At 38.5% G+C, this 23,175-nt stretch overlaps 1 protein-coding gene across 7 annotated transcripts in view; it reads left to right on the top strand.

The window, feature by feature from the left end:
• Positions 1–23,175, top strand: part of APP (amyloid beta precursor protein) — a 216,281-nt gene that overhangs the window by 86,607 nt on the left and 106,499 nt on the right. For all 7 annotated transcript variants that reach the window (XM_070407007.1, XM_070407006.1, XM_070407005.1 and 4 more), the window contains exons 4-5: positions 11,209–11,321; positions 13,642–13,835. In XM_070407007.1, the coding sequence (XP_070263108.1) occupies positions 11,209–11,321; positions 13,642–13,835 (307 nt within the window). The remainder of the gene's footprint in view (positions 1–11,208; positions 11,322–13,641; positions 13,836–23,175) is intronic.

Here is a 23,175-nt window from a genome sequence, read left to right as displayed (position 1 = left end):
AGTCTTACCCCAAATCAGAAGTCTTTCATCAGTATTTTCCCCAAACCTCAACATTTCCGGTCAAAACATAATTCTCCCCTCATCCAGATTTAGGTCATCCTTATCATTTTAAGTGGAAGACCGAAACTGTATTGTTTGGAATGAGAGCTACTCTAGAATTACTCCCGGTGCAGTAATTAAAAGCCTTAATCACACCATTTCCTCATTTATATATGTTAAATCTGAAATGAGAGATTTCCTTCTTAAACACTCTTTGTATGCCGTCTGTGTGCAACAGGATTGCACTTGGAAAGACTAGTTAAGATGGAGTTTGATTTAGTTGGGCATTAAGAGAGAAGTGGCTGGAGCAATTGAGTCTGATCTCAACGCTCAGCTTCTGCGTGCCTGGAATGCTTACCCTTCAAAATATTTGCTCTCCGGAGCAGTCAGTGGAAGGTGGGGTTTTCAGCGACTCTGGATTGTTGACCCAGAAGACTTTGGTAATGGAACGGGCTTTGGCAGAGTGCCATGGCTTTCTGGTTGAGGGAGGCCAGGAGAGGAGGGCAGGGCTGACTGTATGCCGAGGGCCAGAACTAGTCTGAAGATGTTTGCAGCCTGAATGCACCTTCTTTGGACGCCTTGGCTTTATTGCTTGAGAGAATCTTAAACTGCAACATCCATAAATATGCAGTGGCTTGTAGTGACACATTTGAATGATTTTGCATCTAAACAAACGCATTCGCTCTTTGCCTGCGTGTGTAAAAATTTGAATGACACTTGTGCTCTGTCGGAAAGGAACAGACGTTTTCATTATAAAATCCAGTCAAGCAGAAAAGTAGCAAAGGGAGCAGAAATTTTCATTTACATTCATGATTGAAGATGCAGTGAGGAAAGAAAATTGCTGGGTTCAAGATTAGCCGTGTTCTACTCTGTGTGACACAGGGGACTTTGTCAACACGGAAATAGTTTTTAATACATACTGATCAGTAGTGTCAAATTGTGCTTTTTACAAAAAAAAATCTCTCCCAAGGATCTGTGATGTTATTGATTTTAGAGAGGATGGGGTGGGGGAGAGACAGAGAGAAAAAGAAAGAGGGAGAGCAAGATCGAGAGACATCGATGTGAGAGAGAAACATCAATTGGTTGCCTCCTGTATTCGCCCTGACCAGGGATCGAACCCACAACCTCTTTGATGTACTGAACAATGCTCCAATCAACTGAGCCCCCAGCCGAGGTGTGCATATTTTTTAACAGACCTTAAATTTTCTAAGGGTTGTTTTTTTTTTGAGTTATCCTTAAACAGATTTCCAGTATCCCCCTTATTATCAAGCCCCTTATGTATTTGTTATAACGTGGGCTTCCTGTTCCGTTACTGCGGAGACTCACAGTCATTTCTTAGCTTTTACTTGTGAGCAGCAGCCGGTATAGACAGATAGCTCAGTTGGGCCAGACCAAGATGCCATCACAAGACACTGGATTCGAGAAGTGGGATCAGACCTTTTCCAGGCGGGTTTTCTGCTAAATAATTTGTGATACGCCTTTTGGAAGTCTTAATGCAATTTCCTGCCCCAGATTCTCCTCCTTAGGAGTCCAGAAACTTAATTATTTCCGCTCTCTCAGGAGTGATAACCCCTGGCTAATTGATTTACAATAATGACATTAAGCCTTGTTTACAAATCTGAGTGTCAATTTCTAAGTTCTCAGCGGAGTGGGAACAGAGGGAAAGGGTCTAATTTAGCTGGGATCCATCCCCCCTTGAACAGATTACATGGTTTTTGAACCACAACTCAAAGTAGAGCTGGGTGATTTTTGAAACATATTTTGATTGAAGAGTTTAATGAATCATGTATATTTATTATGTTTTATTCTTTTAGAGATTGTGTCATTCCTCCCTAGGTAGTATTGAGGGCACAATGACAGAACTCTAATCTTTTCTTCCATATTTTAACAAAGCCTCTGGATATTAAAACAATGTTTTAATACCAGTAAAAGGTTGTGCTAAATTTCAAATACTTATCAAACTTATTTCCTGTCTAGCTCTTTTGTTAAATGCCATGATAACTGTTTTTTCTTCTTCATTCTCTCTGTATCTACTTCCTTTTGCCCTTTGTAGTTTTGCATCTTTAGGATATGAATTTTTTTCTGAGAAGTTTTGAGTTGGAAAACCCCTGAAATATAAAACATTTGTCACTCTGATCGTTTGGAGGCAATGCCACTGTTTCCTAAACCTAGACATTTCAAGTCTAGGCTAGACACAACAGAATCCAGAGGGACAGGGAATAAGCTCTCAGGAGCATGGTGTGGCAGCCGGCATTGGGAGAGAGGTTGGCTGGAACAACTGAGTCTGGACATCATGAGCAGGGAAGAAGGGTCGTTGGTTATAAGCACCGGTGACGAATGTATGTGCTAAGGGTCCTACACCAGATGGGCAGGAGAATGGAATGCAGGCAGTGGGACCTGCTCTGCTAACCTTACTGAGTGATGAAGAGTCCAGGGACGTAGGGCCCGATGAGTAGTTGTAGATGAAAAGGAAGGGAGAAGTAGAAGGAATGGTTTCTGTCTGCTCGGCAAGTGGTTTACCAGAGTTCAGAATTTCAGAACATTTCTACATGTGACGTGATCTGAGGTCACGTCAGGAATATGGATTGTTTGAGTGCAGTAGAGGTATAACCTATGGGGTAAGGGCATGAATCAGTGATACATGTTTAGTGAGAAAATAGAAGCATAGCGTAAGGGGACCTGGGTTTTACATACAAATAGAATGTTCTGCAGTGCCTCCATTTTGGTTGGGCTCTCCCAAAGTGTTGAATGTTGGTTCTTTTCCTTCTCTTGCTTCCACATAAGATAGATTTTGACCCAGTGAAGAGTTGTTTATTGTTTTTGGGGGTACAGTTCCAGGACTTGATGGTCAGTTGGCACTTGATTTTAATCTAGCACATTTGTTACAAACAATACCTTCTTAAGCAGGTGTCCAGCAAGGGAATAGAAATAACAGAAAGGTCAACATTGAAGGTAGAGTTGGTCATTAAATCCTTAGGCACGGAGGAGATATCTGAGTGAGAAAGTAAGATCAGAGAGTAGAGGACAGTCTTACTTATAATCAAAATTATTCAAAGATGAGTCAGTGAGAGGGCAAGAACGATTAGTTTGAGATAGAGAATGAGGAAGCAAGTGCTATCTCGGTTGGTGGAAAGTCAAAGGAGAAGATTGAATTTAAGGAAGAAAGCAATACAGTAGAGCGGACAGTGAACTTGAGGGCTGAGAAGAGACTAATTGTGTTTGTTGCTATTGACCTTGAAGAGTTGCAGAAGATTGTTGGAGCAAGATCAGATGGTAATGGCTTGGAAAGAATAGTCAGGAGCCTGAAAGTGAAGGTCTAAAACTCTTTTGTAAAGTTTGTGTGGGAAAGTGCCTCTTCCTGTCTTGATTATAGCTTACCTCACACACGGCTTTCTGAATCTGGTATGTGGAAAAAGCATGCTGTGTATTTTTACCTGTCCATATAATTTAGGGTTTTGGTAATAACTGGTGGTTATCTTGCCTCACTATGCATCAGCTTGATTGGTATTTTGTTAGCAATTATGTGGCTTTTTAAAAGCCCCATATATAACCCTAATTAATTTCATCTTTAAAATCTATCAAGCTATGAATTTTTTAATAAGTCAGAAGGAAAGAAAGTGTTAGGAGAAAGCAGCCAGTGAGGATACTTGTATTTTCCAGAGTCAAAATAGAGAATTTAGGGTGATAACCCTACAGTTCTGCCTTTCTGCTCTTCTCCCAAAATATAGAAGACTGAATGAATAACAATAGGTAAGTTTAGGTGTAAAGGAGACCTTACTTACATTTCTGCATCCACATTAATTGCACACTTATAAATACAACATATAATATGAGAACTGCAAAAGAAAATGAGAGAAGAAGGGTAGCCCTGCTGATAAATAGGGTTATGGCAGTAATATTAAATTCTAGTGGTAGTCCTCTCCATGATTGAAATGTATGCTATTCTAATAGCAGGTAGAACTGTACATACAATCTTCTCAGTGTATTGGAGCTTATAATATTTTCTCTGTTTAGGCCTGTATCTTTGGACTCAGATGTCCCCCCACAGCCTCAGCCTCTCCACATTCAACTCATCACTCCTTGAAAGATATTCCTGATCTCTAAATTTGACACTAAACTAGAACTGCCCAGTGCTGCTGCTTGCTAGCCACATAAGCACTTGAGACGTGCTAGTACAGACTGGCCTGTGCTTTAAGTGTAAAATACACACCAGATACTGGAGAGTTGAACCAAGCATGTCAAATTGACGGCCGGCAGGCCACATGCTGAGGCTGTGAGTTTGACATGCTGGGCCATAATACTTTTTTACGTCGATTGAGTGTTGAAGTTACAATATTTAGGATATAATGGGTTAAATAAAGTATATTACAAAAACAATTTTACCCATTTCTTTCTACTTTTTTAATGTGGCTACTGGAAATGTAAAACTACTTATGTGGCCCACATTATGTTTCTATTGGGTTGTGCTGGTCTGTATTCTCTTGGTGCAAGACTATGTCTCCATTCTTTTGTATCTTTCATGGAACTGCGTGCAATAATAGTTAGCAAAACTGGGTGATAGCAGGGAAGACCTCTCAAAATGAAACCAAATAGTGTTTGGTTTTAATTTTTATTCTTGTCCCTCATTCTATTTGAACCTCTCTGGCCAGGAGGCATTGTTAGCCTCACCTTTTCATATATGGAAGTCACTACATTCTCCTGAGTCATTCATTGCCTTGTTTTCTCCTCTGGCTTCAAATACAGAAATCTGTCTACCGTGTTTTCTATCTTCTATGATTAAAGAAGCAAAAGACAAAAAAGGAGCAACTTGTAGTCAAAGGTACTCAATCCTTGAGATGGTGCCAACGTGACAAATCCATGGGACAGGGCACCAGGCTTATGGGAAAAAGGCTTGAAGGATTTGATTTTAATTTTTAAAAAGGACAAACCACAGGAAGTGCTTAGATTGGTCACATTTATAAGGACAGAGAGTGGAATGTCAGCTGCCAGAGGATTAGGGGAGAGGGTAATGGGGACTTGTTCATGGGTTTAGAGTTTCAGTTTTGCAAGATGAAAAGAGCACAGTTACACAACAGTGTGAATGTACGTAACACTACTGAACTGTACACTTTTTTAAAAATTATGTTTTTATTGATTTCAGAGAGAAAGGAGAGGGAGAGAAAGATAGAAGCACTAATGCTGAGAGAGAATCATTGGTCGGCTGCCTCCTGCAGGCCCCACACTGGGGATTCAGCCCGCCAACCGGGAATCGAACCATGACCTCTTGGTTCAGAGGTCGACTGTCAATCACAGAGCCACGCAGGCTGGGCTGAACTGTATACTTGTAAAATGGGTAATACAGTAAAATTTATGTCATAGCTCATCATAGAAAGTTTATTTTAAATTTTTAAGTTTCTGGTTATTGCATTCTGAAACACTTTTTAGATGGTTTATCTTTTAATTGTGGTAAAATACACACAACATAAATTTTACCATCTTATCCATTTTTTTTTAAAGTGTACAGTTCAGTAGTGTTAAGTATGTTCACACTGTTGTACTTCTTCCTTTCTGGAATTTGGACATGATGTCTTGAGTTTCTGTGGTCATTTTGTGACCACAGAACATGAGGAGGACAAAAGCCAACTTGCTAATGGTGGCAGTACAGAGACACAGGCCTAGCCTGGTCCCGAGGGCATCATTGAGTATCTGCAGTAGCCCCAGCCTCAGCACCAGACTGCTCGTGTGGGACAGAGAATCCATGCTGTCTTGTAAGCCACCGTTCATCCTATGTTCTAGTCTACAGAGAGCGCAGTGCATTCCCCAACTGTCTTATATGGTTTGCGAGCTAACTTAAGTCTAGTTTTACTGTTGAATTGACCCCATTGTAGATCATAACATTAAAGTACTTTATAGTTTAAAAGTGACTCTACTTTTAAAAAGCCAAAGGAAATTGCCAAATAAACCATTTTGACGAGAGTTTCAATGACAGTGAGTTGAATTATCACTGTCAGATGGAGAGTCTGGAGATCCGGGTTTTTAGGCCAGTTCTACCACTGTTTGACCCAATGAGCAAGTCACTTGACCTGGGCTCTTTTCCTCCCATCTGCAAAATGATGTAATATGAGCTAGCCCAGTGATGGCGAACCTATGACACGCGTGTCAGAGGTGACACGCGAACTCATTTTTTTGGTTGATTTTTCTTTGTTAAATGGCATTTAAATATATAAAATAAATATCAAAAATATAAGTCTTTGTTTTACTATGGATGCAAATATCAAAGAATTTCTATATGTGACACGGCACCAGAGTTAAGTTAGGGTTTTTCAAAATGCTGACACACTGAGCTCAAAAGGTTCGCCATCACTGAACTAGACTATCCTCTCACAACCACCAAAGAACCATTGGATTGAGGCTGCGGCGGCCCAATTGAATCTGAAATCATTGTTGACTTTGCCAAGACTTTTTAGTCAAGAAGGAAGCCAAACTCAGATCCTGTTCATTAGCTTTGAAAATTTCCTATCCATTGGGGTTGGGGGAGAGAAGCCTGAATTGTGAGTTTTTAAAACAGGAAATCAGGTTGTATGGTTATCAATAAATATTCGCAGTGTACCTGGATGAATTTATCCACTAGGATTATATTGTCTATGTGGTGCCAAATTTTCTAAAGTTTGACATAAACAGGAACATGATTTCTTATTATGATATTTATTTTCATTTCTTTTACTTGAATTCTGTTAGGAATTTTTTTAAACTGAAAGGTCAGATCAACAGAAGGCTCATTTAAAAAATAAAAGTATGCACAATTCTACATGGAAATTCCAGGTATATTCGATCAGATTTTTTTACATTAATAACTACTTTCAGAGCAATTTTAGTTTTACAGCAAAATTGAGTGGAAAGTAGAGAGTTCCTGTATATTTCCTCTCATATCATAGAGTCTGTTAGAATTTTTAAAAGAGAAAACAAATCATGTTACACTAAGTCAGTTTGTGAGAAAAGGTTCATTATAATTTTACCACTAATTTTTAATTATAATTTTTTATTTATTGATTTGAGAGAGATAGAGAGAGAGAGAGACATTTATTTGTTGTATGCACTCACTCATTGGTTGCTTCCTGTATGTACCCTGAATGAAGATGGAACCTGCCACCTTGGCGTATCTGGGACAACATTCTGACTGACTCAGCTACCCAGCCAGGGCTCTTTATTATTATTTTTAAAACAGATTTTTTGCATTTTAATTGCTTGAAATATTTGATGTGTAACATTCTAGTATGTTTCATCCATTTTGAAAGTAATATAGACAGGGCTGTAAAAACACATTCATTCTAAGTGTTATTTTAGTGTTAGAGTATAATGAGTCTTCTGTTTTGCCAGGAGTCCTGAGGGCTTATTAAATAACCAATATTAATCCTTTAAAAGAACAATCCCATGGCAGGGGGAGCATATATTTATTGGCTATGCACAATATGAGAAACCTAAGAGTGTATTTTCAATACTCAATGAAATGTCATTTTGCAAATTAAAAAAATTCAAGTATCCTTTCATAACTTAAAGCAATACATGCTCTTATGGTGAACATCAGATTTTACGGAGGTAATTATCTTCCTGTGACTTTGACTTTGCATTGAAAGCCAGTTCTCAACAGATTGGCCCGAGGGCAAGTAAAACAAGACAAAGGCACATTGTTTTCTGCAGCTGTTACCCAGTTATTGGCATGAGAACTCTGTCAGGCCAAAGTCAAGTGTATCTGATATCTGCTCCTGATTGACTCATGGACTGATTTAATAACCTTGGGCCAGGCATGTAATCTTTATAGTAGTTGTAAAATAGAAAAACATCACTTAGTATTTCAAACATTTGTAAATATGGCAATACAGTTGGACTGGCCAGAACTAATAAACCAGGAAAGCATCTTCAAGCCATTGGTCATTGCTGGCTTCCTGTGGTCCTAAAAATTGGATAACTCAGTCATCTGGGATTCTTGCTAACAGCTTTAGTTCATTGCCTGTCCTGAGAAATCATGAAGAGTCCACCTGGGGAAGGTGTATTGGCTTTGGATTTAATGATTTTTATTTTGTATTCTCCATCTCATCTGGGTTTTAGGTGTTTTGTTTTATGTTGTTGTTGTTTTATAGTCTTCTATGTAAAAGAAAAAGAAAAATGTGATGCCACTTACATTATTACGTGATGTTTATCTATGGGTCACTTGGTCATAATCTCCAGAGGGTGGGTGTCCCAGACACAAGGCAGGCATCGCTCACTTGGGAAGTGGGGTTTATGTAACAGGACAACCAATGGGTCTGGGCTGCCTGTCACTACTTGAGCCAATAAAGCAGAGACAGGGTTGAATCATAAATGAGCATTTATTCCAATACTGTCAGCAGTATGGGAGAGCAGCAGGTCATCCACAAAAATCTGCTCTGCCTCTCTCCATAAGCCAGCTGCTCATATTGGGTAGAAGGACAAAGATTGCATGGGGAATTAGGCAAAAGATATGACAAATGGGCAGGTCACAGGTCTTGAGATTTGCAAAGGCCTGCAGGTGTGCAAAGGCTGGGGGTCTTCAAAGGGCTGCCGATTCTGATTTCTGCAATAAGGTCATTCATCTTTCCATGATAATAGGCAGCTCCCTGATGGGGAGGATGGGCTGCATTTCCAGGTGAGCTCCCAGGTCCTTTGTGCAACTGCCAGCCAGGTTAGAATGTACCTTCTTTAATCAGAACAAGACAATCACGGTTAACAGAGCATGATTAATATTTCTTACAGTAATAGCTGGTGCCCAATATTCTATTTCTGCCCCTATCTATCTATATATATATATATATATAAAAGTCTATATATATAAAAGCCTAAGTGTCCGTCCGACCGTCCGACTGGTAGCTATGATGCGCACTGACCACCAGGGGGCAGACGCTCAACACAGGAGCTGCCATGACCCGCACTGGCCATTTAAAAATAAACAGCTCTGCAGACCTGGTGCCAACAAACCAACACTCAGCTTCCCCCAAGTGGGACACAGACCCCGCCCCCACCCCAGAGCGACTCCCCACCAAATCGCAGCCAACACTGCCAAGACCCCATGGCGCAAAATGCTGCCCACAGCCCAGCCCAGCCTGGAGACAGAAACAGTAGCTGTGGGTGCTGGGTAATGACATCACATAGCAACGCCCAGCTTCTTCTCCCTAGCGACTAACCTCCTTGGAGTTTCTTCAGCCCAGGAACCCAACTTGCTTTATAGCCAGGAGCAAACATATCACAGTTTAACTAAATGTTTGTGAAGCGTTTTCCCGTGCCTCATCTCATTTGATCCTCACAGAAGTCCTGGAGTAGATAGATAGGAGACTCGGTAGAATCCTATTTTCTTTTTATTAGCAAGACGCGAATAGCGATATTAACATATTTCTTCTAATGAATTTCCTTTCAATGTGCACGAATCCGTGCACCAGGACACTAGTCATTTATATTACAAGAGGTTCACACAGCTGAGATGCAATGATGCCCATGGAGCCTCAGCTACTGCCATGGAATAGGTGCCCAGGACTCATGGGCTCTTTTCCCACCAAGTGGCACCTGCAGCCCTTGGGTGCACCATGTCTCCTAAATTCTTACATTCTCTGTAATTCACACATACTGCAGGCCTCGTTCACTGTCCTAAAGATTTAAGGAATGATAAGATGAGAGGTTCTTTATCCCTTAAGATTTGCTTAGATTTTTTATCTAACTATTATTTATTAAAGTAAGTACTTAAATAGCTTGAGACATCTTGTATGTTTGAGCCAAAAAGGGACTAAAGTTTAAATGCCCTAATAGACAGAGAATTTTAAAGAACCCTGCTATATGAAGTAGCCGAAAAGGTTTCTTCTACTCCTTGTTAGGGCCTTTATTCACTTTGTATGTGGCACTTCAGAAAATTTCATGTAGCATATTATGAAAGAAAAAATTCTTTTCTGTGCTGCTATGTGAACAACTTGTATTCTTTGCTCACTTGGAGTTGTTGGTTGGAATCTGGTCTTGAAGGCATTGCCTGAAGTGCCCTGCTCAGTGGTCTCCCTGCTTTCATGGCCTCGCTACACTAGTCCAGTCTTCATTTAACTAAAGTTGCCATCCACCCATCCATCCATCCATCCATCCATTTACCCACCCATCCAATATGGTCATATTTGCTGGAACTGGGTCAGGGATTGGGAGTAGAATGTTAAACAGTATAGACACTATCTTTATATCTTGGAACATCCTTCATTCTCTCTGTGGCATACTCCTACTCATCCACTTAGACTCATCTCTAACGTTATTTCCACTTTGAGCTGTGTCCCAGTGCACCCAAGCAGAATTGTTCACTATGTTGCCCCCACACTTTTCTTCAGTTCTATTGCAGCATTTAACCTCTTCATTCATGAAGACACTTAATGCTTACTGTGTACAGAATCTCTGATAAAAGTTAAGGATACACTAGTGAACAAGACAAATAAAAATTAAGCTCACAATTCACATATTACATTGTAATTATTCAACGTTCATCCTCAGAAGAATGTGAGTTCTTGTAGGACTTCATATAGTATCTATATCTGCAGTACCAGCAATGCTCAAAATAATTTGCATGATATACATTTTTTTAAAAAAAACAACAAAAGTCAAAGTAGTTTTTATAATTTAATTGAATTAAACGCCATGTGTATATATGTGTGGTTACATATATAAACATATATAATACAAATGTGTATACACAGATTTTGTTTGTTTAAGAAGTAGACAAATGCTAAATTTTCTATTCATTTACACAGAGATTAAAGTGTCTAAGAAGGAGGGGTGGGCAATGACTTGGATTGATTCAGCTGAAATGATTGCCTAGGAAATGTCAATTTGTATTTTTTACCCTCGCTGTCATTGAATGGCAGCTCTTTTGTGATTGAGTTTGCACTCAGAGATTCCTCTTAATTAAAGATTTTACTTAAAATATGTAGGAAGTATTTTAACCACCAAGATTGATGTGGCCAAGAACTGGGCTGCTAAGGACACCGGGCTCAACATGCTAAAGGTCCTAGCTTTCTTGGATTGATGGCTTCATCCTTCCAAAAGCTGATTAACTTTTCTGACTCCTGTTAGCCCATCCTTCCTTGACACCATCCCTGAGATAAGAACACGGTGATGCAGATAGAGTGACATTGAAACTGTTTCCCTTTCTTGCAGTTGGCGAGTTTGTAAGTGATGCCCTCCTGGTCCCCGACAAGTGCAAATTCTTACACCAGGAGAGGATGGACGTCTGCGAGACCCACCTTCACTGGCACACCGTCGCCAAAGAGGTACCAGCCAGGCATTTTTTTCTCTTTTAAAGTGAAGACTTCCTAAGGACGTGGGTAATGACATGGTATTTCGAGGCAACAGCTGTGTTGATAAATAAGTTGTCTTTTACTATTAAAAAATAAGCCTTATCCATGATTATTTGTAAAGAGTCAAAAACAGGGCCTCTTTAGATTCATTGTGTATCTGTGCCACCTTTTATAAATTAGAAATTATAATCTTATACCCTCTAGACCTTAAAATGTAGCTCTTCTTCTAATTATTTTTGTTTACGTATTGTTTTCTTTTTCACATACAGAGTTTTAATGATTTACCCATTTTTTAAAATTATTTATTGGGTATGCTGTAGTGGAACACGAAATAGCTTGTCCAATACCAACATGAAAACTAGTTAGAATTCAGTTCCTAAATGAAGCAGTGCAGGTTTGTGCTCACCAGGCCATGCTACCACCTTCATTTTTCCATAGTAGCTAAGTACATGGCACCAATCCTGGCTTTGGCTAACCACTGCTTTTGGCAAAACTGATAAAAGACATGAGACAATTAGCATACAATGCCACTCTTTACTATTACTACGTTTAAAATGTCCTTTTCTTTGGATACATAAATTTACTAGAAAAACTTCAGAATGTAAGTATAGCTTTTGTGTGAGAAATATTATCAGTCCCCTGGAATTAGGCTCCTTCATCTAACGCAGTGGTCAGTTTTGCTCCCCATCCCTCCCCAGCAACATGTGCCAATGTCTGGAGATATTTTTGGTTCTCACAATTAGAACCAGTGGTGCTGCTGGTATTGGGTGACTAGAGGCCAGAGAGCCTGCTAAACATTCTTTTTACCCTCAACCCACGAACTATCTGATGCAAAATTTCATTGGTACTGAGGTTGAGAAACCATCATCTGCCTCAATGTAACTGTTGGATCACAACCTTATAGCTGTTGAGCAAAAAAAAACACTATCTAAGATTTCACATTAATTTTGCCTTTAATAAAATATGTCCTCATTTACCGTAGAACAAAGTTCTCTGTGTATAAAAATGTGTTTTACAGCTTGTTGAGCTGAAGAAAACAAGCCAGACAATTTAAAGCCCAGCTATCCATCTGCTAACCTCATTTTTCATTTCTTCTTGAGTTTTCACAAAATTTTTTTCTGTTGCTAAGAAACAAAAATGACTCTAATTCCTACGAGGTCAAAATGCACTCTAATATTTTCATTGTTTACCTTCCTACATGTGTTGAAATATTAATCTTTCCTCCGTTAGCAGTGGATGCTTTCAAAGCTTCATGTTAATTTAGATTTGTGCAACTTTAGCAAATCCCAGGAAAGCAAGCAGATACTGAAAGAGAAATGTCTAATGACTGTATTTTCTGCTTTATAGCAGAGAACAGTTTCTTCTCTTCCCAGGATTGTTATTCTGGAGGCGAGCCAAGAGTTAGAATTTCTAGAATAAGATAGATTTAAGGGAGTGAACACTCATCCATAGTAGAGATTGCAGTGAATTGGCGGTATACAAGGAGCGGTCACTACTCTTTTCTTTTTAAATATATTTTTATTGATTTCAGAGAGTAAGTGAGAGGAAGAGATAGAAACATCAATGATGAGAGAGAATCATTGATTGGCTGCCTCCTGCACACCCCCTACTGGGGATCAAGCCTGCAATCCGGGCATGTGTCCTGACGGGGAATCCAACCATGACCTCCTGGTTCATATGTCGATGGCCACACTGACTGGGCAGGAGTGGTCACTTCTAGATGCACAAATGAAGCCAGAAAGCACTGATTCTCTTACATGTGTTCACCAGTGCAGGCTTCTTCTACACCTTATTTTCCAATTGGTTTCCATTCCTATTGTTTCTCTTCATTTCTATAATATAAAAAGTTAACCTTATTAAGTAAGTGATCAAGTTAAATATTACAGGTACCAAGATAGCCTGAGCCAAAGAAACTGTTGTTTATTCACTCAAAAAACAAATGATCCAGCCCTAACCGGTTTGGCTCAGTGGATAGAGCATCGACCTGCGGACTGAAAGGTCCCAGGTTCAGTTCTGGTCAAGGGCATGTACCTTGGTTGCGGGCACATCCCCAGTAGGGGGTGTGTGGGAGGCAGCTGATTGTTTCTCTCTCATCGATGTTTCTAGCTCTCTGTCCCTCTCCCTTCCTCTCTGTAAAAAAAATCAATAAAATATATTTTTTTAAAAAAAACAAATGATCCATCCCATTGTAAAATTTGTTCTCGTGGATCTGTGTGTTGATTATATTTGCATTTTCTTACAGAGGATAACCCCTACTCTACTGGTCTCTCTTTTTTCTCCTTCCCTTGCCTAGACCTGTAGTGAGAAGAGCACCAACCTGCACGACTACGGCATGCTGCTGCCCTGCGGGATTGACAAGTTCCGAGGGGTGGAGTTTGTATGTTGCCCGCTGGCCGAGGAAAGTGACAATGTCGATTCAGCCGATGCCGAGGAGGATGACTCAGATGTCTGGTGGGGTGGCGCAGATGCAGACTACGCCGATGGGAGGTGAGCTGGCCTTTGTGTTGGGCTCTCTCAGATGCTGAACCATCCAGCGTAGCGTGGTTTCTTCTGTCAATATATCTTCCTGTTTCTCATTAAAAGGATCTCTGCCCCCTCCCATCAAAGTTTGCTTTTATAGAAAAATTCTAATCATGAAGTCCTATTATGATTATGGCCTACTGTTTCTTTTTAATATAAGGCATTGACTCAATTTTAACTATTTTAATCTCAAAAGTTGGGATCAAAATTCCATGGATATTTTAAGTCACTGGCAGTGCTACTAAGGATTCAAATCTGAGTGAGTGGTAGGGCATTCTGCTTTGATCTGTAATTTAGAAAAATTTTTAAATAGTACTTTGGGATTATCTTATAATCATTAGCTACATTTGAATTTTGTTAAGAAAGGTTTAGTCTTGTTTGGGGGGGTTGTTTTTTCTTTTTGTGAGGGTTTTGTGTGTGTGTGTTGTTTTGTTTTTTTACCTTTTATCATCTTTTCCTTTGTGAATAAAGTCAGAGGCATTCATAAATGTTTGCTAAAGTTCTTTAACTATCTTTGGTTTCCTGATTGTTAAGAAATATATTTTATCACTTTTTCTTTGGGATCTTAATCCCATAACCTACAAATTCTTATTTTTAATTAAAGGCAAATATCTATATTCAGCGATTCGAAGACTTCAGTGACTAAAATGGGTCTTTTTGCTTTATCTTGAGAGTGACACACTTTTACCAGATCCTCTTTCTAATTTAGCAAATTTTTTTATGTCTTGTAAAACCTGCTTTTTGTTGGGAATGGATATCAAAGTGTCTTGATCTTTTCCTCCTACACCTCTTCCAAATCACTGACCAAATTGAAAGCATCACTAACATCTTATGAAACCCTCTCAGTGGCCCCTTCCTTTCTTGCACCCCTTAATCATCCTGGAAAAAGACCCAACAGGGCTTCTTGTTCAGGCCCTGAACCTCCCTTATTTATTACTGTCATTCAGCAACTGCACCTTTGATAACCATCTCTCTGGTTATACCAGTATCTGTCCTCTTTATACAGTTAACGAACTACAGGACACTAGTGTATTATTATTTAACACTGTTGGGTTTTTTCTCCTTTTAATTTACTGCATTACCTACTACTGAGGCAACTACACAACTTATTATCCAAACCAGATTTGACACTAGGACCACAGTCAGAAACTAAAGGACCCAGACAAACTAGGTCATGTAGTTACACTAGCTATTTGTGTCTTTACTTATACCACCATCCAAGTTGATAATCAGTTGAAATGCTAGCCGGCTCCTTCCTAGTCACCTTCATGTATATTGCATTTCTGCTGTCCACTCCACAGTCATCCCTTGGAGTCTGCCATTTCTTAGAAATACTATACTCATGGGGTTTCCAGCCTTGACATTCCTCTCTGATCGTGACCTTCTGATCTTGAACCTGAAACACTCATCAGGTCCTAGTGAATTGTATCCTTCCCTCGTAATCACCCCACACCCCTCGTCAAGGCTTTTAGTTCATTATCCTCCTTTTTAAAAATCATTTCTAACACAAAGAGGCTCAATAGATAACCATTTTTACATATGTCTTCCAATATCCTGGACTTGTTCATACCTTTGCATTTTTTGAACATACTTTCTCAATCCTCTTTATCCGGGAAAAAATAATTTCTCTCTTTAATCGCTGCTGAGTTTTCTAAGGTTGATGCATCAAGTCGTGTAACCCTACCTGTTAATTCCATTTCTTATTCATGCTGTGACATCATCTGGGATCTTAATGTTATTAGATGTACCTAATTATCCTTATTTGATGACTTATCACCTTCCACATAGCGGTGTGCTGGGAGAATTTTTAAAACATACAATACCTGACTATTTAGTCAGGGGCACTGACCTCTTTTCCTTTAGATTTTCAAATTTAAAAATGACAACAGCCAACACAACAATAGCCGGGTGTGAATGAATCAAAACTATACCTTTTTTTGTCAAATCGGCAAAAAATATATTTTGTTGATGTGCTGTGGAATTTAAATAATTATTTTATATGTGCCATGAGATGAAAGAGGTGAAATTCGCTGCCCTACAGTGTTCATTGGGTCCATTTACCTGAATTTGTTCTGGTGTTCCTCTTACCCATCACTGTGCCAGAAAAGCCAGCCCAGCACCAATGACTTTCTAGGTACAGTGGGCTCTTTATATTATTATTATTTTATCCATATATTAAAGATATTTTGCAAATGATTTACAGAAATAGGAATGAAGGGATGGTGAGAAATAGCTTCCTTTAGAAATTTTAATAAGAATTAATATCATAAATGTTTTAATTTGAATTAAAATGTATATATATATAAGTCCAGATTTTTAAGGTAGGAATTTCTGGAATGGGCACTTTTTTTTTAATGCAACTGATATTCACCTGCCAGGCATGGACCCGGAATAGATCCATATTATAAATCTAATTCCACACTTCAAATATATCTAATTGGTTCTGGCTCATCATATTTCTTAGTCTTTTTCTCGCACTTGCATTTTCACTTGATAATTGTAAAAAAAAAAAAAATCAGTACTTTTAAAACTTTAAGAGATTATAATTTTGTTGAAGTGAGAGCATCGATATTCTGTCCACAATTGCAAAATACTTTTCAAATTTGGATTTATAAAAATTTGGAAACCTATTAGAAGCATAACGCAATCATTTTTATGTCTACATTTGTTCTTCTAATCACTTTTATAGACACTTCTGCCTTTGGTATTTGTCTACTTCTGAATGGTGCCAAAAAGATTTTGTTTCACAAATATAAGTGTTGCACAAGTATAAAAGAGGAAAGAATATTGTCAATGGCTGGCTCCTATTTTTTCCAAAAAAAAATATATATTTATATTGATTTCAGAGAGGAAGGGAGAGGGAGAGAGAGAGATGAAACATCAATGATGAGAGAGAATCATTGATCGGCTGCCTCCTGCATGCCTCCCACTAGGGATTGAACCTCCAACCCGGGCATGTGCCCTTGGCCTTAATTGAACCCAGGACCCTTCAGTCCGCAGGCCTGCGCTCTGTCCACTGAGCCAAACCGGCGAGGGCTCCGTAAAATATTGAATGATGTCTTCCTTCCTGTTGAATAACCAAGTGCATGAGAATACTATATTTCCTCTTTGTTCTAAGAAATGCATTGCTCAGCTCCTGAGCTTGAGAAAATCCATCTAGGATATCATCATCTAAAAACTGATGGTCTGAGGTTTTGCTTATGTGATCAATTTCATCCATCTCCTGATTTGTCTAATAATTGTGAAATATCCCCTGTCAATTTCTCCTATTTGCCAATGTGGAAAATGAACTTCTTTGATTTTCTGCTTTATTCAATGAAAGCCTCTAGGCTTCTTATATACCTTTTTGAAAGATGATGCAATATTTTGGGAACACAGTAATAAAACTGTGATAATCTTTATTACATCATCAGCAATTCCTTTATTCTTTCATTGTTACATGATTTGGTCCTTTTTAGCAGAGATGGAAATAGTTAATGAGTAATCATGAAATAATTCTTGTGGAATGACAAAAATAGAAGAATGAAGTATATAAAATGTTCCATTGGACTGAGATGGTAATTATAAGATAGAGTTTTATTTGACTTTTAAAAAGTAAAATTTCTCTAATAGAGTAGAAAAGTCAGAAATGTCAACCTTGCAGATAGATAAAACTGTTCAAAATGAAACTCAAAAGGTAAAATTGTGTCCAGTGGACCCTGATGGTATTCCAAGAGTTAATAGTATATCCTGCTGATCAGGAGTTTACATTTGTTATGGGATCTGTGTGACTTTATACATTAAGATACTTGCCTGACTTTCTAGCCAAGTATCTTAATGTATAAAGGTAAGTGCTCAACAAATATTTGAATTGAATTGAATTGTCATTCCCATCAAATACATACACAGACATAACTGGTAACTTGAGGTTAAACAAATTTGGCTTTAAAACAAAAACTACTAAGGAATATCATTCCAGACAAGCAATAATTAAGTGAAATTGCATCAGGAGTCTCTAAAGCTAGAAACATTGAAAAATGCTGGGACCTCTGGAATATGTGTTACAACTGTTTAGCTCCTTTACTACAGTTACTTCTTGAATGTCTTTTCATTGCTTCCAAGAGTGAAATGAAATAGAATAAAATGAAATTGGAATCATACATGAAAGTAAGATTTATCTCCATTTGAGCTTTTGGATAAAAGTCCATTCTTAGAGTGGCTTTCTTATTTATCCCAGCAAGCATTTTTTTGTTCCCTAGTGTTAAATTGGAGCTCTTTATTAAAAATAATAGTAGGCAAAATTTCAGGAAGTTCAAGTTATAGTCATGATACTAGCTCAACTCCATTAGCGTTTGGCAGGCATCGTGTGATTTTAAAGATGAATAAATAAACATCAGTGTAAAGCTATGGTTCTAGACTAGGGGCAATTCTGCTGCCCAAGAGACCTTTGGAAATGTCTACAGACATTATTAGTTTTCACAACTGGGGGGTGGGGGGGTGCTCCTAGTATTTAATGGGTAAAGACCAGGGACATTGCTAATCATCCCACAATATAAAGGACAGGCCCACAACCAAGAAATGCCAATAAAACCAAGATTGAGAAACTGGTTTAGAAGTTTTTTCAGTACTGGGAAGTTAGGGAGAGTATTCTTTAAAAAAAAGTATTTCCATTGCAAGCTTTTGTTTAACCCTGATCTCCTATGGACAGAAAAGCAAACACCCAGGAATATGTGTCTTGAATAGATCTTTTGTGCAGATGGAAATGATTGAGATGAAAACAACCCTTCTAAACATAACTGCCTGTGTGTGCTGATGAGTCAACTCCAACCTGGTGACCCTATGAATGAGTGATGTCCACAGTGTCCTATCCTTACCAGCCCCACTCAGCCCCTGTAGACTCACGCCTATGGCTTTTATGGAGTCAATCCATCTCATGTTTGGTCTTCCTTTCCTGCTGCCTTCTATTTTTCCCAGCACTATTGTCTTTTACAAAGAACCTTGCCTTTTCATGATGTACCCAAAGTAGGACAGCTTCAGTTTTGTCATCTTTGCCTCCAGCAATATTTCAGGTTTAATTTGCTCTAAGTCCTGCGTGTCTGTCTTTTTGATGGCCCAGGCGCAGTGGTTGGCAAACTCATTAGTCAACAGAGCCAAATATCAACAGTACAATGATTGAAATTTCTTTTGAGAGCCAAATTTTTTAAACCTAAGCTATACAGGTAGGTACATTGTTATTAACTTAATTAGGGTACTCCTAAGGCTTAGGAAGAGCCACACTCAAGGGGCCAAAGAGTCGAATTTGGCTCGGAGCCGCAGTTTGCCGACCACGGGTCCAGGATATCTGTAGAGCTAACTTCCAGCACCATATTTCAAATGAATCAACTTTTTCCCATCAATCTTCTTCACTGTCCAACTTCCCCATCCATATATAGTAATTTGGAATGTGAGGGTGTCAATGATCTTAGCCTTAACCTCTATTGACATATCTTTGCTGTTGGTGATTTTTTCCTAATTCTCCCATTGCTGCCCTTCTGAGTCTCAGCCTTTTCTTGATTTCTTGGCTGCAGTTTCCATTTGTTTTTTGGTTTTTTTTGTTTTTTTTGTTTTTTTTTAATATATTTTATTGATTTTTTACAGAGAGGAAGGGAGAGAGACAGAGAGTTAGAAACATTGATGAGAGAGAAACATCGATCAGCTGCCTCCTGCACATCTCCTACTGGGAATGTGCCCGCAACCCAGATACATGCCCTTGACCGGAATCGAACCTCGGACCTTGCAGTCCGCAGGCTGACGCTCTATCCACTGAGCCAAACCGGTTTCGGCTGCAGTTTCCATTTGAATTGATGACTGAACCAAGGTAAGCAGTGTCTTCATTGTCTTTATTAAAGTTGTGAATTGCTTCTGTCCTCATGACTTTCGTCTGTTTGATGTTCAAATACAGTCCTGCTTTGGCACTTCCTTCTTTCACTTTCATCAGCAGAGGTAATTCAGGTCATTGCTACTTTCTGCCAATAAGATGATGTCAGCTGCATATCTTTTTTTTAAATATATTTTTTATTGATTTCAAAGAGGAAGGGAGAAGGAGAGAGAGAGAAACATCAATGATGAGAGAGAATCATTGATCGGCTGCCTCCTGCATGCCCCACACTGGGAATTGAGCCCGCAACAGAGGCATGTGCCCTGACCAGGAATTGAACCATGACCTCTGATTCAGAGGTTGGTGCTCAACCACTGAACCACACTGGTTGGACCAGCTGTATATCTTGTTACTGATATTTCTTCCACCAATTTTCACTCCTCCTTCCTCTGAATCTAGCCCACTTGTTCATATATGTTCTGTGTACAGATTAAACCCAGAAGGAGATAAAATGCACCCTTGTCTGACACCCTTGCCTACAGGAAACCGTTCTGCCTCTCTGCGTTGTTGCGCATCAGGACAGTCATGTGCTCAGGCATGCCTGTTCCTCTCAGAGCAGCACATAGCTTTTCATGATTGGCATAGTCAGAAGCTTTATTGTAGTCTAAAAAACGTAGACTAACCTGAAATTCTATAGAGCATGCCAGTATTCAGTGAATGCCTGTCTTAAGCGTTTCTTCCTTTTCTGAATCCAGCTTGAACATCCAGCATTTCTTGCTCCACATAAGGTAGTAAGAGCCTTAGTTGCATCACTTTAAGCATCTTTTTGCTTGGGTGGGAAATAAGAGTGATGGTCCTATAGGTGCTGTACTCCTTGGCATCTCCTTTCTTGAAGATTGGGAGGTGTATGGAACATTTCCGGTCTGAAGGCCATTGTTTTGTTTTTAATATTTGACATATTCTTTTTTTTTTAATATTTTATTGATTTTTTTATAGAGAAGAAGGGAGAGGGATAGAGAGTTAGAAACATCGATGAGAGAGATTGATCAGCTGCCTCCTGCACGCCCCCTACTGGGGATGTGCCCGCAACCAAGGTACATGCCCTTGATCGGAATCGAACCTGGGACCCTTCAGTCTGCAGGCCGACGCTCTATCCACTGAGCCAAACCGGTTCGGCAATTTGACATATTCTTGCTAGGATTTTGACAGATTCAGTCTCAGGCTTGAAATATTTCTGTCAGTATTTCATCAACCCCGGTGACTTATTTATTTATTCGTAACTGCATCCATAGGTTAAAATATCATCATCAAAAATGTGCTGATACAATGGATGACTAAGGCTTCTTATTTGCACCCATTTACTTCATTAATTCTAATCATTATGTCAAATATTTTTCTTTTTATTAATATAGTGCTGTCCATTTTGACTACAATAAATACTGGCCTATTTTTTGGGACAAACATCATATTTTGAAATATTTGGTGTATGTAGAGGCATCGAAGATTATCTCCACTTGAAATGTTTTTCTATTACATGTAATTAGAAAACTGTTGAAAGTACGATAATTTTTCAATGGGTCAGAGAAGATCACCTATAATTTAAACTTATTGTAACTTCAGAGTTTCTATTCATTTTTGTTTTTGTTCATTTGTGTATTTTATTATGTGTTTGTGGTAAAAATGTAATATTTTTATTTTTAAATAATATCTTAAAGACATTTAAAATGCATTTATAATCCCTTTAATTATGTATGTTTCTTCAAAGTTTGTTTATCCATGTCACCATTGACAGACATTTTTTGCTTCTTATGTTTGTGAAGCCATGTTTTTGAATTCTTTAATGAATTCAGATTTCTTCCCATGTTCCATAATAAATGCTTTAAGGTAGATTTCCAAAGGTAGGATTTGGGGGTTAAAAGATGTGAGTCTTTTCACATCACTTAAAATGTATTTCAATAATGTTTATGCCCATTTACAATAAGGTAGCAGTAGTGAATGAATTTATTTGGTCAATGTATACTAGCCTATGCTGGATGATACTATTTTTAATAATGTGGCCCCTCTCCATACTCCCAACCTTTTCAGGGTTTTCCAGTTAGTGAGTTTCATGAAGATATTGACTAGGTTTTATCTTGTATACCCTTTTCTGTGCATGAGTAGTAATAGTTATAGATATTATGTGGCCTTGCTATGTTCAAAGCACTTTCTGAACACCTTGCATATGTTAACCCATTTAATGGTCACAGCTTTTTAATGTCCATTTTTATTTGTACAATGACTTAATGAGTTTTATTTGGTCTTTTCCAAAACTTGAAATAGATTTGTGCTGATATATCTATACTTGAGGGTTTAGTTTTTTTTCTTATGCCAAGCAAAAATTACAGGTAGTATTTCAAATGCTAAATTCATCCAAAACCTTCTGCAAATTCTTTTTCCATTAATTCTACATTAGAATTGTAGTTAACAATCTGCACTTTTCTCATCCAATTACATTTCCTTAATTTTACCTGTAGAACATATATAAATTATAACTTTAAAAATGATTAATTCATTCACCTTTGAGCATACAAAGTCTCAGGCCAATAAATAATTTTGATTGAATGATTCATAATATATTTGAGGTAAATGCAAAATGCTTCACTTTTACTGATAATCCTATATAATAAAGAGCTAATATGCTAATTAGCCCAAAGAGCAGAACAACCATCCGAACGAAGCCAGGGCTTCGAGGGCCAAGCCCCTTGCACGAATTTCGTGCATCGGGCCTCTGGCATAATATATGTTGAGTCCATGTTGTTTAATCTGCCCTAGTAATGAGCCTTCAGGAGGATGGAGGTGGGGAGGTTGAGTCTAAGGCTTTAGATTAATTTAGTATCGATGAAAAATATCAAGAAAGAAAAAAGTACGTTGTGACACATGCCTAGAAAAGGGCCAGGACCTGTCGAGGGCTAACTTACTCCCCTGGAAAAGCATCATTTAACCCAGAGTTCCTAAAGTGAGTGAGCTACTTTCTCCGTGTTCTTGTTTGGTAGTAGGGAACTGAGGATCCTGGGAAGACAGAATTTATAGACCCTACTTCTACGTTAGCAGACATCTGCTCAATCTAATGCTCTTAAAAAGGACAGAAAGGTGTCTTATTCATTATTTATGTGCAGTGTTCCACAGAGATGTCTTTTTTGTAGAGAATGGGGTTGTTATAAACATAGAGAAATATATATAAAAATTACATCTCCCTTTGATCAATAGCTAGACTGTTTTAATGTTCTTGTTGTTTTCAGATGATTTGTCATTATTGGAATCAAATAAGGTAGAAACAGAGCTAATAATACAGTGTGTAAGCCCATCATGTTAAAAGTATTTATGGAGGGAAATGTTAATCCACTAACTGCATCCCAACGTAACATGTCAAAATACAAATCATTACAACGGTAAGCTTACTCTGATTTGAAGCTGTTGGTGGAGTTCTAGTGT

Source organism: Myotis yumanensis, unplaced genomic scaffold, assembly GCF_028538775.1.
Source record: "Myotis yumanensis isolate MYYU_CA2020_CCGP unplaced genomic scaffold, mMyoYum1.0.hap1 SCAF_2, whole genome shotgun sequence".
Classification (NCBI taxonomy): domain Eukaryota; kingdom Metazoa; phylum Chordata; class Mammalia; order Chiroptera; family Vespertilionidae; genus Myotis; species Myotis yumanensis.
Note: the sequence above shows the minus strand (reverse complement) of the source record. Positions and strands in the feature narration are given on the sequence as shown.